Source organism: Pristiophorus japonicus, chromosome 16, assembly GCF_044704955.1.
Source record: "Pristiophorus japonicus isolate sPriJap1 chromosome 16, sPriJap1.hap1, whole genome shotgun sequence".
In the NCBI taxonomy this organism is placed as follows: Eukaryota; Metazoa; Chordata; class Chondrichthyes; family Pristiophoridae; genus Pristiophorus; species Pristiophorus japonicus.
Window position 1 is genome coordinate 13,639,046 of NC_091992.1, and position 22,663 is coordinate 13,661,708.

At 49.8% G+C, this 22,663-nt stretch overlaps 1 protein-coding gene across 1 annotated transcript in view; it reads right to left on the minus strand.

The window, feature by feature from the left end:
- The window catches only part of LOC139226917 (carboxypeptidase D-like), a 216,772-nt gene that overhangs the window by 54,549 nt on the left and 139,560 nt on the right, over positions 1-22,663 (minus strand). Inside the window, exons 16-17 of the mRNA XM_070858009.1 lie at positions 2,888-3,060; positions 1,956-2,140 (exon numbers count right to left, since the gene is read on the minus strand). Coding sequence (XP_070714110.1) covers positions 1,956-2,140; positions 2,888-3,060 — 358 coding nt within the window. The remainder of the gene's footprint in view (positions 1-1,955; positions 2,141-2,887; positions 3,061-22,663) is intronic.

Here is a 22,663-nt window from a genome sequence, read left to right on the forward strand (position 1 = left end):
CCGGTGGACACTGTGTGCTCCATCTCTAAGGACACCCTGGCTCGGATGTACGCACGGAAGAGAGGCAGGCAGTCAGGCTGAAGGACCCCTTCGACCGCCCACTGCCTGGACCGGCTGATGGCACCCTTGGCCGTGCCCAGGAGCAGTCCTACGAGGAGGCCCTCAGAACTACCCGCTCCCCTCCACACAGGGTGCCCAAAGATCAGGAGTGTGGGATTAAAGTGCAACCAGAATTTGAGGAGCAGCCCCTTCAAATAATGGAAGAGGGGCTGCAACCTCACACATTCCACATAAACGTGGAACACGGACTTCTCCAGACCGCAGAAATTGCACGCGGCCTGGGAGTCTGTGAACTGACTTAAAAACTTATTGCACGGGACTGCCCCGTGCACCACCCGCCAGGCTAAGTCCCCAATAAATAAAGGGAGGATTCTCGCGTAGAGAACCTCAACAGCTCTACAACTCTTTTGATAGGAGACAAAATTAACCAGTTAAGTCAAGTGCCCCAAAATCTGGGGGACACTCCAAACATTTTTCAAGACCCTTTTTTGTGTTTTTTGTAGTTTTTTGGGGGGTTTTTTGGGCACTAAAATCATTACTTTTGCAAGTGCCCCCTATAAAAGGGGGTAACAGCTCTACAACTCTTTTGGGGGGGAACATAGACATTAGATCAAGTGCCCCCCGATCTGGGGGACACTCCAGACACTTAACAGCCCCTTTTTCTAATAAATGTTTTTTTGGTTTTTGGTTTTTTTTTGTGTTTTTTAAAAATGTTTTTGGGGGGCATTAAAACCATATATTTTACAAGCGTCCCCTATAAAAGGTAAGGGAGACACTAAGAATCCAGCAATTAAAACAAATTAAACTTTAAACCATATAAAATCAAATAAAAATTTGGTTGCCGGGGGTGATAATGCACTCCAGTCCCTCCGGCGCCCACCTCTCGCGGAAGGCCGCGAGCGTACCGGTGGACACCGCGTGCTCCATCTCTAGGGACACCCTGGCCCGGATGTAGACGCGGAAGAGAGGCAGGCAGTCAGGCTGAACGACCCCCTCGACCGCCTGCTGCCTGGACCGGCTGATGGCCCCTTGGCCATGCCCAGGAGCAGTCCTACGAGGAGGCCCTCGGACCTACACGCTCCCCTCCTCACAGGGTGCCCAAAGATCAGGAGTGTGGGACTGAAGTGCAGCCAGAAATTGAGGAGCAGCCCCTTCAAATAATGGAAGAGGGGCTGCAACCTCACACATTCCACATAAACATGGAACACGGACTTCTCCAGACCGCAGAAATTGCACGCGGCCTGGGAGTCTGTGAACTGACTTAAAAACTTATTGCACGGGACTGCCCCGTGCACCAACCTCCAGGCCAAGTCCCAAATAAATAAAGGGAGGATTCTCGCGTAGAGAGCCTCAACAGCTCTACAACTCTTTTGATAGGAGACAAAATTAACCAGTTAAGTCAAGTGCCCCCAAATCTGGGGGACACTCCAAACATTTTTCAAGGCCCTTTTTTTTGTTTTTGTTATTTTTTGTGTTTTTTGTAGTTTTTTGGGGGTTTTTTTGGGCACTAAAATCATAACTTTTACAAGTGCCCCCTATAAAAGGGGGCAACAGCTCTACAAACCTGTGAGCATACGCACAGGTGTATACATTACACTGGTCATTATCACGTTGCTGTTTGTGGGAGCTTGCTGTGCGCAAAATGGCTGCTGCATTTCCTACATTGCAACAGTGACTATACTCCAAAAAGTAGTTCATTGGCTGTAAAGCGTTTGGGACGTCCTGAGGTCGTGAAAGGCGCTATATAAATGCAAGTCTTTCTTTAGGGAGATCATCACCAGGCTGAGCTAGATCTGAATCCATGTCCAAGCGCTTTAACCCATGTAACCACCTAAGCCCATTATAAATGACAGGCGTGACCCATCTGCCTCTGTTACCAGTAGGCGGTCACTCACCTTTCGTCAAGCTGTCGTACGGATAGACTGCCACCACTGCTCCTCCGTGCATGTTGGCCGACAGTACGAAGGGAATGGAAGCGACCCACTTCATGACGTGCCGCGTTTCACTCTGTCTCTCGTCTTCTCTCTCATCGAATGCGTCGGGGAAATTTCGATTCAGATCAAGGCCGTTGGCATTGTACCTGGAGAGTAAATCGATGGTGATTAATTGCAAGGCACTGACTGCAGAGGGCGCTGCTCAGGAGCTGTTGGGTCAGAGTTAATAGATACCCAGCGCCGCCCTCTTTCTTTTCGTGCCGGGATTGCAGCTCACACTCGATTTCCCTTCAGGATGTGTTGTGATGCTGTGTGTATGAACCATTACCTGTCAAAACCAATGCAAGTAGATGTTTTTTATTGTGTGATGGTACTAACAACAAAAACAACTTGCATTTATATAGCGCATTAAACCGTCCCCAGGTGCTTCACAGGAGCCTTACCAAACAAAATTTCACACCGAGCCTCATAAGGAGATATTACGACAGGTGACCAAAAACTTGGTCAAAGAGGTTGATTTTAAGGAGCATCTTAAAAGGAGGAGAGAGGGGTAGAGAGGTTTAGGGAGGGAATTCCAGGTTTAGGGGCCCAGGCAGCTGGAAGCACAGCCGCCAATGGTGGAGCGATTATCAGGGATGCGCAAGAGGCCAGAATTGGAGGAACGCAGAGTTCTCGGAGGGTTGTGGGGCTGGAGGAGATTACAGAGATGGGGAGGGGCAAGGCCATGGAGGGATCTGAAAACAAGGATGAGAGTTTTAAAATCGAGGTTTTGCTCACCGAAGAAAGAAAGAACTGGGGAAAAATTTCAGTTTAAAATATTCCCAAATCAGTCTCTAAATGTGCCCTCCCTGCCCCCCACAAATTATTCTCTTCCCTTTATCTGTCTCCACTACCTTCCAGCAGGTCCATCACAGTCGCCTTCCGAAGACATTTCAAATCCGTCGGGATTCATACTGGGTAAAACATGGATTCGGGTGTTGTCCATAAACAGGGTGAGCTCAGGGTTTTTTCCGTAACTTGTCACTAGGTGCAAAATGAAGTGTAGAAGGATCTCTCGACCCACCGCCTGCACAGTGCAAGAACAGGAGAGGTTAGTCAGCGGGGAGGCAATTAAGAGAATAAGGTTTGGTCTCCCCCCTCTGTACACCTCAAAACCTCCAATAGCCTTCGATACTGGCGTCAGCCTTGGCCCAATGTATGAGCCGCTCTGTGTCCGAAGGTCATGGGTTCAAGCTCCACTCCAGAGACTTCAGCACATAATCTAGGCTGACACTTCAGTGCAGTGCTGAGGTGAGACGCTAACCTGAAGCCCTGTCAAGATCCATCAGATGGACATAAAAGATCTGGTGGCACTGTTCAGGAAAAAAAAAAGAGCAGGGGAGTTTTCCTGGTATCCTGGCCAACATCCCTCCCTCAACCATCGCCACCGAAAATAGATTATCTGGTCATTCATCTCATTGCGGTTGGTGGGAGCTTGCTCTACACAAATTCCCTAAATTACAATAGTGACTGCACTTCAAAAGTAATTCATGAGCTGCGAAGTACTTTGGAACATCCTGAGATTGGGAAAGGTCTGCGTGCCCTGGTTCAATTACCCCCTCACCCTCTAACCCCACTTCACCCGAAGACCACACTTGCTTTTGACTCAAAAGCAAAATCTGCGGGTGCTGAGTTCTGATTCCCCTGGGCAATGCCACAGGAGATTGACAAATACATCATTAAATATATATCCACCTGGAAGTTTAATGTTCTTTAATATTAAGAGCCCGTTGATATTCACATTCCCCCAGATCGAATCTACGAGGAGCCCAGTCAGAGTGCATGCAGCAGGAATAGTTTGCCCCCAGCCCCATCTGCCCCAATACTGCTGGAGACCGGGCCAGTGGCCAAATGGCCAACCGGAGACAATTATCACGAGCAGCTCATGGTTATTAATGCAGCAGATGAAGGGCCTGCTCTGTTCTCAGATTCTGCTTTTACTGTCATCACTCAATGCTCTGTTATTTTCGAAAATAATTATTGTTTTGCGGCTGTCACAGTGAGAGACGCCGACACTGAGAGTGTCAAGCCCTTTTGTACTGTTTTGTCTCGGGTGTCAGGAATAAGCAGACACAGAGCTGGAATGCACAGTGAACGGCCATCTGCGCTGGATATACTATCCCAGCAACTTCGATGGTGCTTTAATATCAGAGATATTTAATGCTTGCATTAAAATCGCTGTCAAAGGAATTTCATACGAGTGCATTAATGCTTCGCAGTTAATTATTCCACCTTCAGGGACCCCGGCAGACAAACTCCCACATATACGTATTTACTCTTTTGTAATCTAGCTAATGAGTGCTGGGAACATCATTCATTTCATTATAAAGGAAGAAGTCCATTTGGTGAGGGATAGCCACTAGATGGCAGCAAACCTGGGAGGTGTTTGAATGTCTGGAAATTATAATGGCCAGAAATTTCATAAGAACATAAGAAATAGGAGCAGGAGTAGGCCATTCGGCCCCTCGAGCCTGTTCCGCCACTTAATACGATCATGGCTGATCCGATCATGGACTTAGGTCCACTTCCCTGCCCGCTCCCCATAACCCCTTAATTGCCTTATCGGTTAAGAAACTGTCTTAAATTTATTCAATGTCCCAGCTTCCACAGCTCTCTGAGGCAGCAAATTCCACCCATTTACAATCCTCTGAGAGAAGAAATTCCTGCTCATCTCAAGTTTTAAATGGGCGGCCCCTTATTCTAAGATTATGCCCTCTAGTTCTAGTCTCCCCCATCAGTGGAAACATCCTCTCTGCATCCACCTTGTCAAACCCCTTCATAACCTTATTCGTTTCGATACGATCACTTCTCATTCTTCTGAATTCCAATGAGTAGAGGCCCAACCCACTCAACCTTTCCTCATAAGTCAACCCCCTCATCCCCGGAATCAACCTAGTGAACCTTCTCTGAACTGCCTCCAAAGCAAGTATATCCTTTCGTAAATATGGAAACCAAAACTGCACGCAGTATTCCAGGTGTGGCCTCACCAATACTCTGTATAACTGTAGCAAGACTTCCCTGCTTTTATACTCCATTTCCTCGCAGCTGCTCCGATCTTCGCCGTAATTTCGCCGGAAATTTATTCTGTTGCGCATTTTCGGAGCAGTTACGGTGTCAGTGGTGGAGCAGCAAATTACCGGCTAAGGTGAATTCTCTGATCGTATGCGCTGAGCATGGAGTCTCACGTGCCGGACGCGGTTCTCAGGAAAATTGCGTGCCCACGATTTTCCAGGCCATTGTGAATGGATGAAAAATCACAGGATGCAAGCGTGAAATTCCACAGGATTCCTTTCACAGTACATACACACACACACACACACGCGTGCTGCTGGAATCCCTGCCACAGTACAGACACACACACACGCGTGTGCTGTTCGAGTCCCTGTCACAGTACAGACACACACACACGTGTGCTGCCTGATGAGTCCTGTGTGCGCGCTGCTATGACTCTGAGGAATGGTCTGTAACCAAACCGTCGACCTGGTCTCTCGACTGATGCTGCCTGACAATGTTTCCAACGATTTCTGTGTTTGTTACACAATTGGTGCAGTTGGAGGCTATGACATCAGCTCTCTGTGCCGATTGGGTAATCATTGTACCCAGTCTGTCTCCAGTTTATAACTACTCAAAAAAATAAGTAATAATCAATGATTAAACAGTCGCAGATTCATCCACTTGTAGAGATTGGGTACAAGTGAGGCCATTCAGTCAGCCTGCACAGACTTGTATTATAAAGGAACGTAGCAACAGGAGACGACTATTCAGTGCCTCCAGCCTATTCCGCCATTCAATGAGACCATGGCTAATCTGGTCCTCAACTCCATTTTCCCATCTTTGTTCCATATCCTTTAATACCCTCGCTTAACAAAAATCTACCAATCTCGGCAGGTCAGGCGGCATCTGTGGCGAGGAAGCAGAGTTAACATTTCGGGTCGGGACAGTTGAAGGGTCATCGACCTGAAACGCTCACTCTGCTTCCTCTCCACAGATACTGCCTGACCCGCTGAGATTCCCAGCACTTTTTGTTTTTATTCCACGTTCCAGCATCCGCAGTATTTTGCTTTTGTAAAAATCTATCTATCTCAGTCTCAAATTTTTCAATTGTTCCCCCCCCGCGCCCCCTCCCTGCCCTGCAGATTCCCACTACCCTTTGTGTGAAGAAGTGCTTCCTGACATCACCCCTGAACGGCCTGGCTCTAATTTTAAGGTTCTGGCCCCTTGTTCTGGGCTCCCCCCACCAGTGAAAACAGTTTCTCTCTATCTATTCTATCAAATCTTTTAATCAACACCTCAATTAGCTGATCCTTAATCTCCTACCCTCAAGGGAATACAAGCCTAGTCTATGCAAGCTATCCTCATATTGTTATCCTTTTAGCCCGGTACCTTTCTAGCGAATTAAACGACTGCAGTAGTGAACCCCAGGGCATAAGCCCCAGGCAATGGTGGAGGTTCAGAAAGCTGGGAGCAGCCAAACAGGACAAGGTGAAACCCAATGTCTGTGTTACTTTGCGGAGCATGCGTTCTGACAAGGCAACTGCCCCCCTACTCTCCCCACTATCCCCTCACTCCTCACCCACCCCTACGTGCAGACCCGTTCCAAATCAGCCAGGCACAAATCCACTCAGGGTGGAATCAATGCACTGTTAAAGTGACAGTCACTTTGAGGTTACTGAATTACAGTCGCAATAAAGCAGCACTCTTGGCTCCCAGCCACGCACCGTATAAATCCACAGGACTGCTGCAGGCGAGTAGAGCTGCTTTTTCCCCCCCAGGTTCCCCCCCCCCCCCGTCCAACAGCAGCATCCACGCAACATGCAATGTCCCCGAATGCTGCATGTAGCCTGTGAGGCTCAATAAGATTTGTAATAGAATGTATTATATCTAAATTCTATAAGCCCACAGAAGAATAAATAATAAATATGTTCATTAAACATCTCTGGGCTGCACATTGTGGGAAATGAATAGCTGAGGTGGTTTCAGGCAAAGGTCCCTGTTGTCTGACACACTAATGAGATTTTATGTTGAGAATGTATTTAATATATTTTCTTTTCTTCTTAATGGCACTGCTGAAGAGGATTAGTTACTCTGCGCTCAGGACTGAAGAAAGGATCTACATTTTGACGTAAGAGTCTTTACAAGAAGAGGCTTTGCAGATAATGGAATCATACAATCATATAATGGTTACAAAAACAACAACTTGTATTTATATAGCGCCTTTAACGAATTGAAATGTTCCAAGGTGCTTCACAGGAGTATTATGAGACCAAAAATTTGACACCAAGCCACATAAGTAGAAATTAGCGCAGGCTTGGTCAAAGAGGTATGTTTTAAGGAGCGTCTTAAAGGAGGAAAGAGAGGTAGAGAGGTGGAGAGGTTTAGGGAGGGAGTTCCAGAGCTTGGGGCCCAGGCAACAAAAGGCACGGCCACCGATGGTTGAGCGATTATAATCAGGGATGCTCAAGAGGGTAGAATTAGAGGAGTGCAGACATCTCGGGGGGAGGGGGGTGGGGGTTGTGGCAGGGGGAGTTTGTGGCGGGGGAGTGGGAAGACAGTGGGGCTGGAGGAGATTACAGAGATAGGGAGGGGCGAGGCCATGGAGGGATTTGAAAACAAGGATGAGAATTGTGAAATCAAGGCGTTGCTTAACCGGGAGCCAGTGTAGCAACCAATGGGACTGTGTACTTATGTGCAAAGTAGTGCGAGATAGCAGGGCACAGAATGAACTATGAACTCTTTAACTGAAGAGGCACGCAGTGGGAATAGTATGAAGTACAAACAGACACTCCTGACCTCTCTATGGATAACACCGCACTGACAGACAATACGATTTAGGCGGAAATGACAAATTAAGAAGTACAGGTGGAGCGTCCGAAATCCGGAGTTCCAAAATTGGGAATGTTCCGGAATCCGGACACTGGGCCAATCCGTGGTGGGGTCATCTGGAAATCGGAAAATGTTCCAAAATCCGGACTCCCCTCGCCTCGGAGGCCCAACCTCACCCCGGCCCGATCTCGCCCCGGCCCGACCTCGCCTGGCCCTCGGCGGCCCGACCTCACCCCGGCTCCCCTCCTCGCCCCGGCCCTCACGGCCCGACCTCCACCGGCCCCCCCTTCGACCCCTGGCCCTGGATCCCCCCCTTTTCCACCCGGCCCCAGCTCCCCCCCTTCTCCCCCCGGTCCCAACTCCCCACCTGTCCCCCCCGGCCCCGGCTCCCTCCTCTCCCCCTGGCCTCGGCTCCCCCCCTTCTCCCCCAGACAGCCCCCTTCGTCCCCTGGCATTGGCTCCCCCCTTCTCCCCCCGGCTCCCCCCATTCTCCACCCGGACCCGACTCCCCCCCGGCTCGCCCCCTTCTCCCCCCCGGCCCCCGGCTCCTCCCCTTCTCCCCCCGGCCCCAGCTCCCCCCCTTCTCCCCCCGGGCCTGGCGCCCCCGCCCCGGCTCCCCCCTTCGCCCCCCCGGCCCCGACTCCCCCCCCGGCTCGCCCCCTTCTCCCCCCGGCCCCGGCTCTCCCCCTGGCTCGCCCCCTTCTCCCCCCGGGCCCGGCTCCCCCCTTCGCCCCCACCCGGCCCCGGCTTCCCCCCCGGCTCGCCCCCTTCTCCCCCTGGCCCCAGCTCCCCCCCTTCTCCCCCCGGGCCCGGATCCCCCCCGGATCCCCCTGGATCCCCCCCTTCTCCCCCTGGCTCCCCCCACACCCCTTCTCCCCCTGGCCCCAGCTCCCCCTCCTTCTCCCCCCCTCTCCCCCTTACCTCAGCTGCCAGACTCCACCTATCTCGACCCAGGCAAAGACGTTCCAAAATCCGGAACGGCCTCGGTCCCGAGGTTTCCGGATTTCGGATGCTCAACCTGTATAATGAACAGAACCATGTTTTTTTTTAAAAACAGCAGATTTAGCTAGATTACCATGTTTCATAGCACAAATAGGATCATAGCTTGAAACTACTTGGGTATAAGGATGGCCACGATGGGGAATAAATTACAAAAAATGAGTTACTTTTAATGTCCATCACATTAGTGTGTAACTGTTATCAGTTACTTGGATGAATACCACTCACTTATTTAATTTAATCCACTTGATCGCCTTTCGGGTTGTGCTCCATTCATGTCCTCTTCCGTTTTTAGTCAGCGATCCCACATTCTATGGAGGCAGTCACACTCACAGGGAGCGGAGGTCAGAGGAACAGTGGTGTAGTCATATCTGACCCTGTGCTCCCTGTGACTGCACAGCCTACACACAGCACTGACTGGGAGTGCAGGGTCACATGTCAGTGCCAGCCATAGTTCAGTGGGGCAGTACACTCACCTCGGAGTCAGAAGGTTAAGAGTTCAAGTCCCACTCCAGGAACTTGAGCACATAAATCTAGGCTGACTCTCCTGCTGAGGGAGTGCCGCACTGTCAGAGGTGCCGTCTTTCAGATGAGACGTAAAACCGAGGCGGTCAGCTCTCTTGGGTGGATGTAAAAGATCCCATGGCACTATTTTGAAGAAACGCAGGGGAGTTATCCCCGGGGTCCTGGGGCCAATATTTATCCCTCAATCAACATAACAAAAACAGACTATCTGGTCATTATCACATTGCTGTTTGTGGGAGCTTGCTGTGGGCAAGTTAGCTGCAGTGTTCCCCACATTACAGCAGTGACTACACTCCAAAAGTACTTAACTGGCTGTAAAGTGCTTTGAGACGTCTGGTGGTCGTGTAAGGGGCTATAAAGTCTTTCTTTCTTTAACTTTACCTTTACTTCCTTTCTATTGAGCGTTTTCCTCAGGTCTGTGGGCCAGCATTACGTTGGGGGTCATGGCCAGCAGTGACCTCTGCCACTGACCCCACCAGAGTATGCGGGGTTCAGGAGAAGTCACTTTCTTTTGAATCCTCCTTGTGGGCACCGTCTAGGGCTCCCTAGGGCTGGAGGCCACGACTTGCAGTGCAACATTTCAGGCTAGGTTTGGGGTGTTGAGACTTCACCGACACCCCCCCTCCCCCCCCCCTCAGGCTCGAGGGGCTGAATAGCCTCGTCCTGCTCCTATGACCCTATTCCCGATGGTCATACCCTTGGTGTGCCAGTATCATGGAGGAAGAGGAGCAGCAGAGGATGGAGCAAAGGAGAGTCAGGCACCTTTAAGGAGGATGGAGCCCACCAAATATTATTCCCCGTGCCACCTCCCATAATGTATATACCGGCAGCACAGGTCACAAGCGGGATTAGTGAGGAGATATGTACACTTCACCGAAGGGGCAAGAGGGCAGCGCTGCTGCCTACTGCATGACGACCTGCAGCTATGGTTACCTGCTCGCAACCCCTGAAAAGCGCTGGTGTGACACTTCAGCGTGGCACACTTCATATTCTTGGAGCCTCGCAAGGAAAGGTCAGACGGCAGCCGTGTGCCGTGAACGGTGTCCGGGGCGGTGGGGGGGGGGGCTACAAATTCAGCAGCGTCCCAGTTGGGGCATTACATTTTGAAAAGTTGAAAAAGTAGCAGCAAGCGCTAATCATCCTCTCTTCCAGTGATATTCAGTTTTAGTGCTCCAAGAGGGAAGTGGAGCACGAAATCAAGCGCTAACTACCTCTCTTAGGGCGCTAAAGTCTGAGAGTGGGATGGTAGCGACAGAGTGCATTGCGCACGGTATTAGAGGCTGCTTCCCTCGCTTAAAGGGAAGGGCCAGTGATGGTCCACAAGCCAGTTGTCGGCAGCTCTGCGTTGCCAGACGACCTGCACGACTGCCATTACTGCCCCAAACGCTCTCACAAAGTGGAGGGAGTGGACATCTCGCGCCAGTCAAACATGAAGAACTTTGAGCAGGTACGAGACTGGTGCAAATAATAACGGTTGCGCTAGCTGGAGAACCACTCTCTTTAATCAGCGCTCCCCAAGCGGCCCACCGAGTTCGCAGCGCCTCCTCTTGCTGGCGTTGTCAGCGCCCGGGGGGGGGGGGGGGGGGGCAATTTCACATCCGGGGCGGTAACGGGGCGCTGGGCACTTTGTGACGTCGCGATCTGCGAGGCACTAGAGGCCCTGGCGCTATGAGTTAGCTCCAGCGCTAAACCAGCACTGAGGTTCCCGGGCATCGCTGTATTTGCCGCGCCCGGTCGCTAACCCCTTGCCGCCCCTCCCTCAGCGCTAACGGAAGGTGCTAACCGACCGAATTTCTACTGTTTTTCACCAGAGCAAGAGAGAGTGGACTTTTCATCCCATCTGACTCCTGTGGCTATTAACAGGAAGGATGCTGTTCTGACCCACATCAGTCCCACAGCAGGGTCCTTTCTAACTCACTGTATCACCGTCATTCCAGCCCTTTGAAAAGTGCCGTCAGTAACAGGATTATCGTCTCCAATTGCAGCTGCAGACCACAGAACGCAGTAAAACAAAGCGAAGCACAGATCAAATGGAAGGTTACCTTTAAATATATTGCCCCCAAAAAAAACAATTTCCTTTTATTAGATAAATAAAATGAAGCCAGGTGTTGAAATGTATGGCTTTCTTTTTTCATCTTGAGCCCTTCCTGATTCCTCTCCGAGGAAATCACATCGACAACATCAGACGCACATTCCATTCTTTCTTGTATAACTTCCATCACATCACCAAACAGCTACTTGGGTTAGATTTAATTTTATAAGCTCAGGCTGGGTTTTATTACAGACTGTTATTGTGGGACCTTATACATTCTTACTTTTTGTGTAATGGAAGTGCAAAGTTACCTGTCCTTTAGGGTCCCAGCACTGAGAACATACAAGTTTCTACTTTTTTGTTGCTAGTATCAAGTTGATATTGCAGGGGGCAGATGCGATATATATCTTGCCCCACCTTTCCCCAATAAAGCACCTCCAATCCCACCTTCTGAAATGTATCCCTCCAACATACTGGTGTGACATTGTCATCTCCCCAACTGGTCATCTTGTAGCATCCTAATGCCAAGCAGGGTCACATTACAGGTACCTTTATGCTATAGAATTATTCCACCTCCCAAACCCGCAACCTCTAACACTGCGAAGGAGCGGGCACATGGAAACACCACCAACTCCAAGTTACACACTGTCCTGACTTGGAAATATATCACCCTTCCTTCATTGTCACTGGGTCAAAATACTGAAATTCTCTCCCTAACAGCACTGTGGGAGTACCTTCACCACACGGACTGCAGCGGTTCAAGAAGGTGGCTCACCACCACCTTCTCAAGGGCGATTAGGGATGGGCAATAAATGCCGGTCTTGCCAGCAACGCCCCCATTCCGTCAATGAATACATTTTAAAAATGAAACTGGATTGAGACTGCCAAACTCATTTCACATTCAGCAGAGAGAGAAGATTTTCCTCTAAATGAGCCAGGTTGGATATGGGTGACCATGGGCGCCAGAGGTAATGAGGTAATAGGACAGCGCTCAATGCACTCCCCCCCGCTCTCGCCACCCCACCCCCACACCAATCAATCTCTATGATTTCATTTAATTAGTACAGAATGTTGATCAGTATCATACCAATCTAATTTGTTTTCTAAAGCTAGTTTACGCTTATTAAGTAAGCGTTGATTGTATGCTAAACCTGAGCTCAACACGCCACTGATGCTGACTGACCCGCTGAGATTTCCAGCATTTTCTGTTTTTAATCCTCAACAGTCCTTGCCTGCCCCAAACACTGCATGCCGATTGTACAACAACTTACATTTATATAGTGCCTCTCATGTAACAAAATGTCTTAAGAAGTTTTACAAGGGGAACGGTTGATGCTGAGCAGAAAGTAGGGGACATTAGGGGAGGTGACAAAAGTCACAGTCAGAGAGTAGGTTTTGAGGAAGAAATTCATAGAATCACACAGCACAGAAGGCCGCCATTGGGCCCACTGTGCCTGTGCTGGCTGTTTGAAGGAGCTAGCCAATTAGTCCCACTCACCTGCTCTTTCCTTGTAGCCCTGCAATTTTTTCTCCTTCACATATTTATCCAATTCTTTTTTCACACTTACGATTATTGAATCTGCATCTACCACCCTGTCAGGCAATGCATTCCAGATCATAACAACTCGCTGCGTAAAATGCATTACTCTTCATCACCGCTCTGATTCCTTTGCCAATTACCTTAAATTTGAAGGTGGAAAGAGAAGTGGCAAAGCAGAGAAGTTCAGGAAGAAGTTTTCACACTGGAGGACTGCGTACTTAGAGGACTAAGCGCCTCTCGCTGCCTCACACTTGCTCCATGAGACTTCCAAAGACCTAGGGCCTGAAATTCGTGGCCTTACCGCCCACTGCCGCTGGTTGCCACCAAGTTTTTTCGACACTTTCCCCTCGGTGACAGATTCCTCCAGGTCTGCAGCCGGCGGGAGGGGAGTACCGCCGGGAACCTCCCGCTGACGGACACCGGCGGCCAAGTCGCGTAAGTGTCTTCCCGCCCGCCGAGCTGGCAGATTCCTCCGGGAGTCGGCGGCAGCAGGGGGAAGGACCGCTGCGTGGAGGCAGGTCTAACCCCGACGGTAAGTAAGAAGACCTGCAAAAAAAGGTTAGGTGAACATCTTTTAATTTTTTTTTCCCAGCGAGTTATCTATATGGGGTCCCCCTGAAGGTGTTCCAGTGTTTTTTTTTAAAAGATTTTTAGTTTTAGGACTTCCCCTCACCCGCTCCCTGGGCCTGACTCAATCCTCGGTGGCACTTTGGCGAGGATCGCATTTGCCGCCGAAATTGGGAGCTCCCGCCCACTGCCGCCCAGATTGATGGCATAAGTCGTTATTTTGCCGCCGGGCGGTATTGTCATCTCTTTTAGAGGAAACTTCCTGGCAAAGTACCGCCCGGTCTCTCGGTGGCCATCGACAGGCCTTTGGGTGGCACTTGGGTGGGCCTGGGCTTTGACCGAGTTCAGGCCCCTAGAGGTTGAGAATGTTTGGCTCACTCTCACACCTGGTTCAGAAGGATGCAGGTTCAAGCCCCACACCAAAATGTAAGCACATAAGTCAGGCTGGTGCTCCAGTGCAGCACTGAGCGAGTGCAGTATTGTCAGAGGCGGCTTCCTTTCGATGAGATGTTAAACCAAAGTCCTTTCTTCCCCTTCTGACGGTTTCGCTGGACACTAATGTCATGGTCAACAACCCTCCAACAGATCACAGAAAGACCAACTGACCTTTCATTTGTGAGATTATGTTATGCACAGAATGGCTGCTGCATTTGCCTACATGACAACAGCAACAGCTCCTCAAAGTAATTCAATATACTTGAAGCTTAAAAAGAAAATGTTGTGTATCTGTAAAGCATGCACTCCCATGTTCCGCCACTAGGGAGCGCATCTCCTGAAGTCCCAAGGGATCCCAGCATCCCTTGGGAGCACTGTATATAAGCCGGCCCCTTAGGCCTGTTACTCACTCTGGAGTGTCTTAATAAAGATTGAGGTCACTGTTACTTTAATCTCCCTGTGTGCAGTCTCATCTGTGTTAGGAACACAATAACTGGTGACGAATATACGAATCCAACACAAAGATGCAGCAAACTGTGGGCATCCTGGAGAAGTTCTCAGAGGGTGAGGACTGGGAAGCCTATGTCAAATGGCTAGACCAGTATTTTGTAGCTAACGAGCTGGACGGAGAAGGAAGTGCTGCAAAAAGAAGAGCGGTTCTCCTCACGGTCTGCGGGGCACCGACCTACAGCCTCATGAAGAATCTTCTGGCTCCGGTGAAACCCACAGATAAGTCGTATGAGGAGGTGTGTACACTGGTTCGGGAGTATCTTAACCTGAGGGAAAGCGTGCTGATGGCGAGGTATCGGTTCTACATGTGCCAGCGATCTGAAGGTCAGGAAGTGGTGAGCTACGTCGCCGAGCTCAGGCGACTTGCAGGCCAATGTAAGTTTGATGGCTACCTGGAGCAGATGCTCAGAGACTTTTTTGTACTGGGCATTGGCCACGAGACCATCCTACGAAAACTTTTGACTGTAGAGACACCGACCCTCAGTAAAGCCATTGCGATAGCACAGGCGTTTATGTCCACCAGTGATAACACCAAACAAATCTTTCAGCACACAAGTGCCAGCAATGTTCATAAATTAACTGGAACTGTGTTTGCGAGCAGAAATGTACAGGGCAGAAACCATGTGTCTGCAACTGCCAACGGGCCTCAGGTGACCCAGATGACTCAGAGTCCGCAACAAGGATGAATGCAAGGCAATTCACACCTTGTTGGTGTTGTGGAGGCTTCCATTCAGCCTATTCATGCCGCTTCAAAGGGTATGTTTGCAAGAGCTGTGGAACAATGGGGCACCTCCAATGAGCTTGCAAACGAGCTGCAAGCTCTGCAAAACCTGCTAACCACCACATGGCAGAGGAAGATCGGTCCATGGTGGATCAAAGCAATTTCGAGCCTCAGAGAGAGGAGGCAGATGCTGAAGTACACGGGGTGCACACATTTTCGACGAAATGTCCACCTATAATGCTAAATGTAAAATTGAATGGCTTACCTGTAGCCATGGAACTGGACATTGGCGCTAGCCAATCCATCATGAGTAAAAAGATGTTTGAGAGACTGTGGTGCAACAAGGCACTCAGACCAGCCCTGAGCCCCATCCACACGAAACTGAGAACGTACACCAAAGAGCTCATCACTGTCCTGGGCAGCGCCATGGTCAAGGTCACCTACGAGGGCACGGTGCACGAACTGCCACTCTGGATTGTCCCGGGCGATGGCCCCACACTGCTTGGAAGGAGCTGGCTGGGCAAAATCCGCTGGAACTGGGATGACATCCGAGCGCTATCACATGTCGATGAGGCCTCATGTACCTAGGTTCTCAACAAATTTCCTTCCCTTTTTGAGCCAAGCTTTGGAAACTTTTCCGGGGCGAAGGTGCGGATCCACTTGATCCCAGAGGCAAGACCCATTCACCATAAGGCGCGAGCGGTACCTCACATGATGAGGGAGAGAGTGGAAATCGAGCTGGACAGGCTGCAACGCGAGGGCATCATCTCCCCAGTGGAATTCAGCGAGTGGGCCAGCCCGATTGTTCCAGTAGTCAAAAGTGATGGCACAGTCAGGATTTGCGGCGATTATAAAGTAACTATTAATCGTTTCTCGCTACAGGACCAATACTTGCTACCTAAGGCAGACGACCTATTTGCGACGCTGGCAGGAGGCAAGACATTCACCAAGCTCGACCTGACTTCGGCCTACATGACGCAGGAGCTGGAGGTGTCTTCGAAGGGCCTCACCTGCATCAACACGCACAAGGGACTGTTCATCTACAACATATGCCCGTTTAGAATTCGGTCGGCTGCAGCGATCTTCCAGAGAAACATGGAGAGCCTACTCAAGTCGGTACCACGCACGGTGGTTTTTCAGGACGACATATTGGTCACGGGTCGTGACACCGTCGAGCACCTACAAAACCTGGAGGATGTCCTTCAGTGACTGAATCACATAGGGCTGCGGCTGAATAGGTCCGAAATGCGTCTTCATGGCAACAGAAGTGGAGTTTTTGGGGAGAAAGATCGCGGCGGATGGCATTCAGTCCACAGATGCCAAGACAGAGGCTATCAGGAATGCGCCCAGGCCACAGAACGTCACGGAGCTGCGGTCGTTCCTGGGACGCCTCAACTATTTGGTAACTTCCTATCGGGGTTAAGCACCCTCTTAGAGCCCCTACATGTGTTATTGCGTAAAGGTGAGAACTGGGTATGGGGAAAAAAACAAGTAATTGCTTATGAGAAAGCCAGAAACATCTTATGCTCCAACAAGCTGCTTGTATTGTATAACCCATGTAAAAGATTGGTGTTAGCATGTGATGCGTCGCCGTATGGAGTCGGGCATGTATTACAACAAACTAACGTTGCAGGGAAGTTGCAACCTGTCGCCTATGCCTCCAGGAGCTTGTCGAGGGCCGAGAGGGCCTACAGCATGATTGAGAAAGAGGCATTAGCATGTGTGTTCAGGGTAAAGAAAATGCATCAGTATCTGTTTGGCCTCAAATTTGAGCTGGAAACCGATCACCAGCCCCTCATATCCCTGTTCGCTGAAAACAAGGGGATAAATACTAATGCCTCAGCCCGCATACAAAGGTGGGCACTTGCACTATCAGCACATAACTATACCATCCGCCACAGGCCAGGCACCGAGAACTGTGCGGATGCTCTCAGTCGGCTACCATTGCCCACCACGGGGGTGGAAATGGCGCAGCCTGCAAATTTGTTGATGGTGGCGCAGCCCGCAGACTTGTTGATGGTCATGGAAGCGTTTGAAAATGATAAATCTCCTATCACGGCCCGCCAGATTAGGACTTAGACCAGCCAAGATCCTCTGCTGTCCCTAGTAAAAAACTGTGTACTGCATGGGAGCTGGGTCAGCATCCCCATTGAAATGCAAGAGCTAATCAAGCCGTTCCATCGGCGAAAGGATGAGCTGTCCATTCAGGCGGACTGCCTGTTGTGGGGTAACTGCGTTGTGCTACCCAACAAGGGCAGGGAGACGTTCATCTCGGATCTCCACAGCACACACCCGGGTATAGTAATGATGAAAGCAATAGCCTGGTATCGACTCTGACTTAGAGTCCTGTGTACGGCAATGCAGCGTGTGTGCTCAGTTGAGCAACGCGCCCAGAGAGGCACCACTAAGTTTGTGGTCCTGGCCCTCCAGACCATGGTCGAGGATCCATGTCGACTATGCGGGCCCGTTTCTCGGTAAAATGTTCCTGGTGGTGGTGGATGCTTTTTCAAAATGGATTGAATGTGAAATAATGTCGGGAAGCACCGCCACCGCCACCATTGAAAGCTTGGGGGCAATGTTTGCCACCCACGGCCTGCCTGACATACTGGTCAGTGACAACGGCCCATGTTTCACCAGTGCCGAATTTAAAGAATTCATGACTCGCAGTGGGATCAAACATGTCACCTCGGCCCCATTTAAACCAGCCTCCAATGGGCAGGCAGAGCGGGCGGTACAAACAATCAAACAGAGCCTTAAACGAGTCACAGAAGGCTCACTCCAAACCCGCCTGTCCCGAGTACTGCTCAGCTACCACATGTGACCCCACTCGCTCACAGGGGTGCCCCCGGCTGAGCTACTCATGAAAAGTATACTTAAAACCTGACTCTCGCTGGTTCACCCCAACCTCCATGATCAGGTAGAGAGCAGGCGGCAGCAACAAGATGTAAACGATGGTCGCGCCACTGTGTCACGGGAAATTGATCTGAATAACCCTGTGTATGTGCTAAACTATGGACATGGTCTCAAGTGGATCGTGGGCACGGTGATAGCTACAGAAGGGAATAGGGTGTTTGTAGTCAAACTCGACAACAGACAAATTTGCAGAAAGCACCTGGACCAAACAAGGCTGCGGTTCACAGACTGCCCTGAACAACCCACAGCAGACACCACCTTTTTCGAGCCCACAACACACACCCAAAGGATCAACGATACCATGTCAGACCAGGAAATTGAACCCATCACGCCCAACAGCCCAGGCTCACCCAGCAGCCCTGCAGGGCCAACAACACGCCAGCCCAGCGAGGGCACAGCCAACACACCAGAACACATTTGTACCGAGGCGGTCCACCAGGGAAAGAAAGGCTCCCGACCGCCTCACCTTGTAAATAGTTTTCACTTTGACTTTGCGGGAGGAGTGATGTTGTGTATCTGTAAAGCATGCACTCCCATGTTCCGCCACCAGGGAGCGCATCCCTTGAAGTCCCAAGAGATCCCAGCAGCCTTTGGGAGCTCTGTATATAAGCCAGCCCCTTAGGCCTGTTCCTCACTCTGGAGTGTCTTAATAAAGACTGAGGTCACTGTTACTTTAACCTCCCTGTGTGCAGTCTCATCTGTGTTAGGAACACAACAGGAAACACTTGCATTTATATTGCATTCACAACCTCAGGATGTTCCAAAGTGCTTTACAGCCAATGAAGCATTTTTTTGAAGTATAGTCACTGTTGTAATGTAGGAAACGCGGCAGTCAATTTGCGCACAGCAAGCTCCCACAAATAGCAATGTGATAATGGCCAGATAATCTGTTTTGTTATGTTGATTAAGGGATAAATATTGGCCAGGACACCAGGGATAACTCCCTTGCTTTTCTTTGAAATAGTGCCATGGGATCTTCTACATCACCTGAAAGAGCAGGCGCTGCCTCAGTTTAACGTCTCATCAGAAAAACAGCACCTCTGACAGTGCAGCACTCCCTCAGCACTGCACTGGGAGTGTCAGCCTAGATTTTTGTGCTCCTTCTGACTCCGAGGCGAGAGTGCTACCCACTGAGCCACAGACTGACACTTCGACAGCATGCACCAGCCCCATAACCTCAACCATCGAGAGGGACAAGAGCAGCAACATGGTGGGAACATCACTTCGCAGTTACACACCATCCTGACTTGGGCACTTATCACCTTTGCTTCATCAATGCAGGGTCAAAAGCTCGGAAACTCCGTCACCAGCATGAGAGCTCCTCCACCACAAGGACTGCAGTGGTTCAAGCTCAGGCCCATCTCAGCGCAGCTCGGGATGGGCAACAGATGCAGCCCTGCCAGGGCTTCCCACATCCCGAGAACAAATACAGAGCATGGAGATCTTTGCGAGAGACAAGGTGAGGTGCTATATAAACGCAAGTTCTTCCTTTCAATAGTCTGAGAGTGAAAATCGTGGATAGCATATGAACGTGAAATCAAGGGCACGCAAAATTGATTCCCCACAATGGGAAAGAAGCACGGGTCAGTCAGCACCCTAAAAGAGAAACGATAGACTGGCATTGCGGGTTTACCCCTTCAGCCTTAACGAAGGATCTCAACCAATGTTCCCTTTTGTGTGTGGCCCCTATAAATTTGCTGCGTGGCCGCGCGTGTTGGGTATCTTTTCCAGCGGCAGCGGCTGGTGAACAACCTGCGCGAGACCTCCTGATCAATGCATAGACGCATGCCCATGCACCCTAGAGGGGAACGATGATCTCAACCCAAAATGTTAACCTATTCAGGTGCAGACTTTAAAAAAAAATTCTTTGCGGCATGGCCGAATTTATTGCCCGTCCCGACAGGCCTTGACAAAGAAGTTCCCTTCCCTGAAGGACATTGTGATTTTTGTTTTACAACTCGGAAGCTGTCGTGGGTCCTTTTTCTCCCAATGCTAGCCCACAGAGGAGTAAGTTTATTGAGTTCCAGTGGGGTTTGAGCTCACCAATTCTAGGGCAGCATCCCAGTGCCACAACCACCACACAACCGTATCCTGTACTGCTGTACCCTGCCAGCACTCTATCTTTATTACAGATTTCTAGGATTCGTAGCTTTGGCCTGGAACTCGGCGTTCTCAGGTGACTGAACAGTCTAATATGGGAATTACAGTCTCTGTCGCAGGTGGGAGAGACAGTCGCTGGAGGAAAAGGTGCGTGGGGAGTCTGGTTTACCGCATGCTCCTTCCGCTGCCTGCGCTTGATTTCTGCACGCTCTCGGCGACAAGACTCGAGGTGCTCAGCGCCCTCCCGGATGCTCTTCCTCCACTTAGGGCGGTCTTTGGCCAGGGACTCCCAGGTGTCGGTGGGGATGTTGCATTTTATCAAGGAGGCTTTGAGGGTGTCCTTGAAACATTCCCATCTGGGGCTCGCTTGCCGTGTAGGAGTTCCGAGTAGAGCGTTTGCTTTGGGAGTCTTGTGTCGGACATGCGGACGATGTGGCCCGCCCAATGGAGTGGTCAGTGCTTCGATGCTGATCGAGGACACCAACATTGGTGTGTCTGTCCTCCCAGGGGATTTGCAGGATCTTGTGGAGTCATCGTTGGTGGTATTTCTCCAGCGATTTGAGGTGTGGTCAATGTCTCTGAGCCATACAGGAGGGCTCCAAGCTCTGGAACTCCCTGCCTAAACCTCTCTGCCTCTGTTCCTATCTCTATCCTCTTGTAAGTCGCTCCTTAAAACCAATCTCTTTGACCAAGCTTTTGGTCACCTGCCCTAATTTCTCCTTACGTGGCTTGGTGTCAAATTTTTTGTCGTATGATACTTCTGTGAAGTGCCTTAGGGTTTTTTACTACAGTAAAGGCGCTTTAAAAATACAAATTGTTGTTGTCGTCCTTTTGTTTTTAAACTCATGATAAATGACTGGATTTTTTTTAAAAACATGTATTTATTGTTGGTTATTTATCAGTTCCCAAAAGTAATGTTTCGACCAGCAGGACTCAAAATAAAAAAAACAGAAAAGTCGCCCCGAAACCACAATGCACCTTTTGTCTTTTCCGAAGCTGCCATGTTTCACTGGATGTTTCCAGCGCTTTCTGCTTTTGTTTCAAATTTTCAGCATCCGCAGTCTTGTTGTGACCCAAACTCGATTTGATCCCTCGGGTTTCTGCTAATGGGCCGGCCTGACTCCATTCAAATGCCGGGAGCTATTAAATTGCTTGTCAGCTGTATGCATTGAGGGTTTGACTTCCAGCTGAAATCAGCAGGAGGTTCAAACATTCAGAGTTTACACCAGCCTGATGCATATCTCCTGCTAAAGAGCCTCGGCAAACCCTTAAGGTCAAACGCTGCGTGTTTTTACTCTAAGTAAATAACTCCAAGCCACTTCTACTCAAATAGATGCAGTGATTCTCTTGTAAATTTGCACTTAGTGTGGATCTGCAGGACTAATACACACAGCGGGGGTGTTGTGGGCTTGTAGTGTTTGCATTACAGGTGATTCAGTGCCACTATCAGCACTACACAAAGTGACCATGGGCTAGAACCCCCACTTTTGTGCTTATCGTCCAAAAAATGGGCGTTATTTCCGGCATGGGTGGTAATAAGAGGTTTTCGGATCGCCGGCTTCGTGCCCATTCTCAAAACACCTAGTTTACATCTTTGAAAATGGGCACGAGAACTTAAAGAAGGGTAACTTTGAAGGTATGAGGCGTGAATTGGCTAGGATAGATTGGCGAATGATACTTAAGGGGTTGACTGTGGATGGGCAATGGCAGACATTTAGAGACCGCATGGATGAACTACAACAATTGTACATCCCTGTCTGGCGTAAAAATAAAAAAGGGAAGGTGGCTCAACTGTGGCTATCAAGGGAAATCAGGGATAGTATTAAAGCCAAGGAGGTGGCATACAAATTAGCCAGAAATAGCAGTGAACCTGGGGACTGGGAGAAATTTAGAACTCAGCAGAGGAGGACAAAGGGTTTGATTAGGGCAGGGAAAATAGAGTACGAGAGGAAGCTTGCAGGGAACATTAAGACGGACTGCAAAAGTTTCTATAGATATGTAAAGAAAAAAAGGTTAGTAAAGACAAACGTAGGTCCCCTGCAGTCAGAATCAGGGGAAGTCATAACGGGGAACAAAGAAATGGCGGACCAATTGAACAAGTACTTTGGTTCGGTATTCACTAAGGAGGACACAAACAACCTTCCGGATATAAAAGGGGTCGGAGGGTCAAGGAAGGAGGAGGAACTGAGGGAAATCCTTATTAGTTGGGAAATTGTGTTGGGGAAATTGATGGGATTGAAGGCCGATAAATCCCCAGGGCCTGATGGACTGCATCCCAGAGTACTTAAGGAGGTAGCCTTGGAATTAGTGGATGCATTGACAGTCATTTTCCAACATTCCATTGACTCTGGATCAGTTCCTATGGAGTGGAGGGTAGCCAATGTAACCCCACTTTTTAAAAAAGGAGGGATAGAGATAACAGGGAATTATAGACCGGTCAGCCTGACATCGGTAGTGGGTAAAAT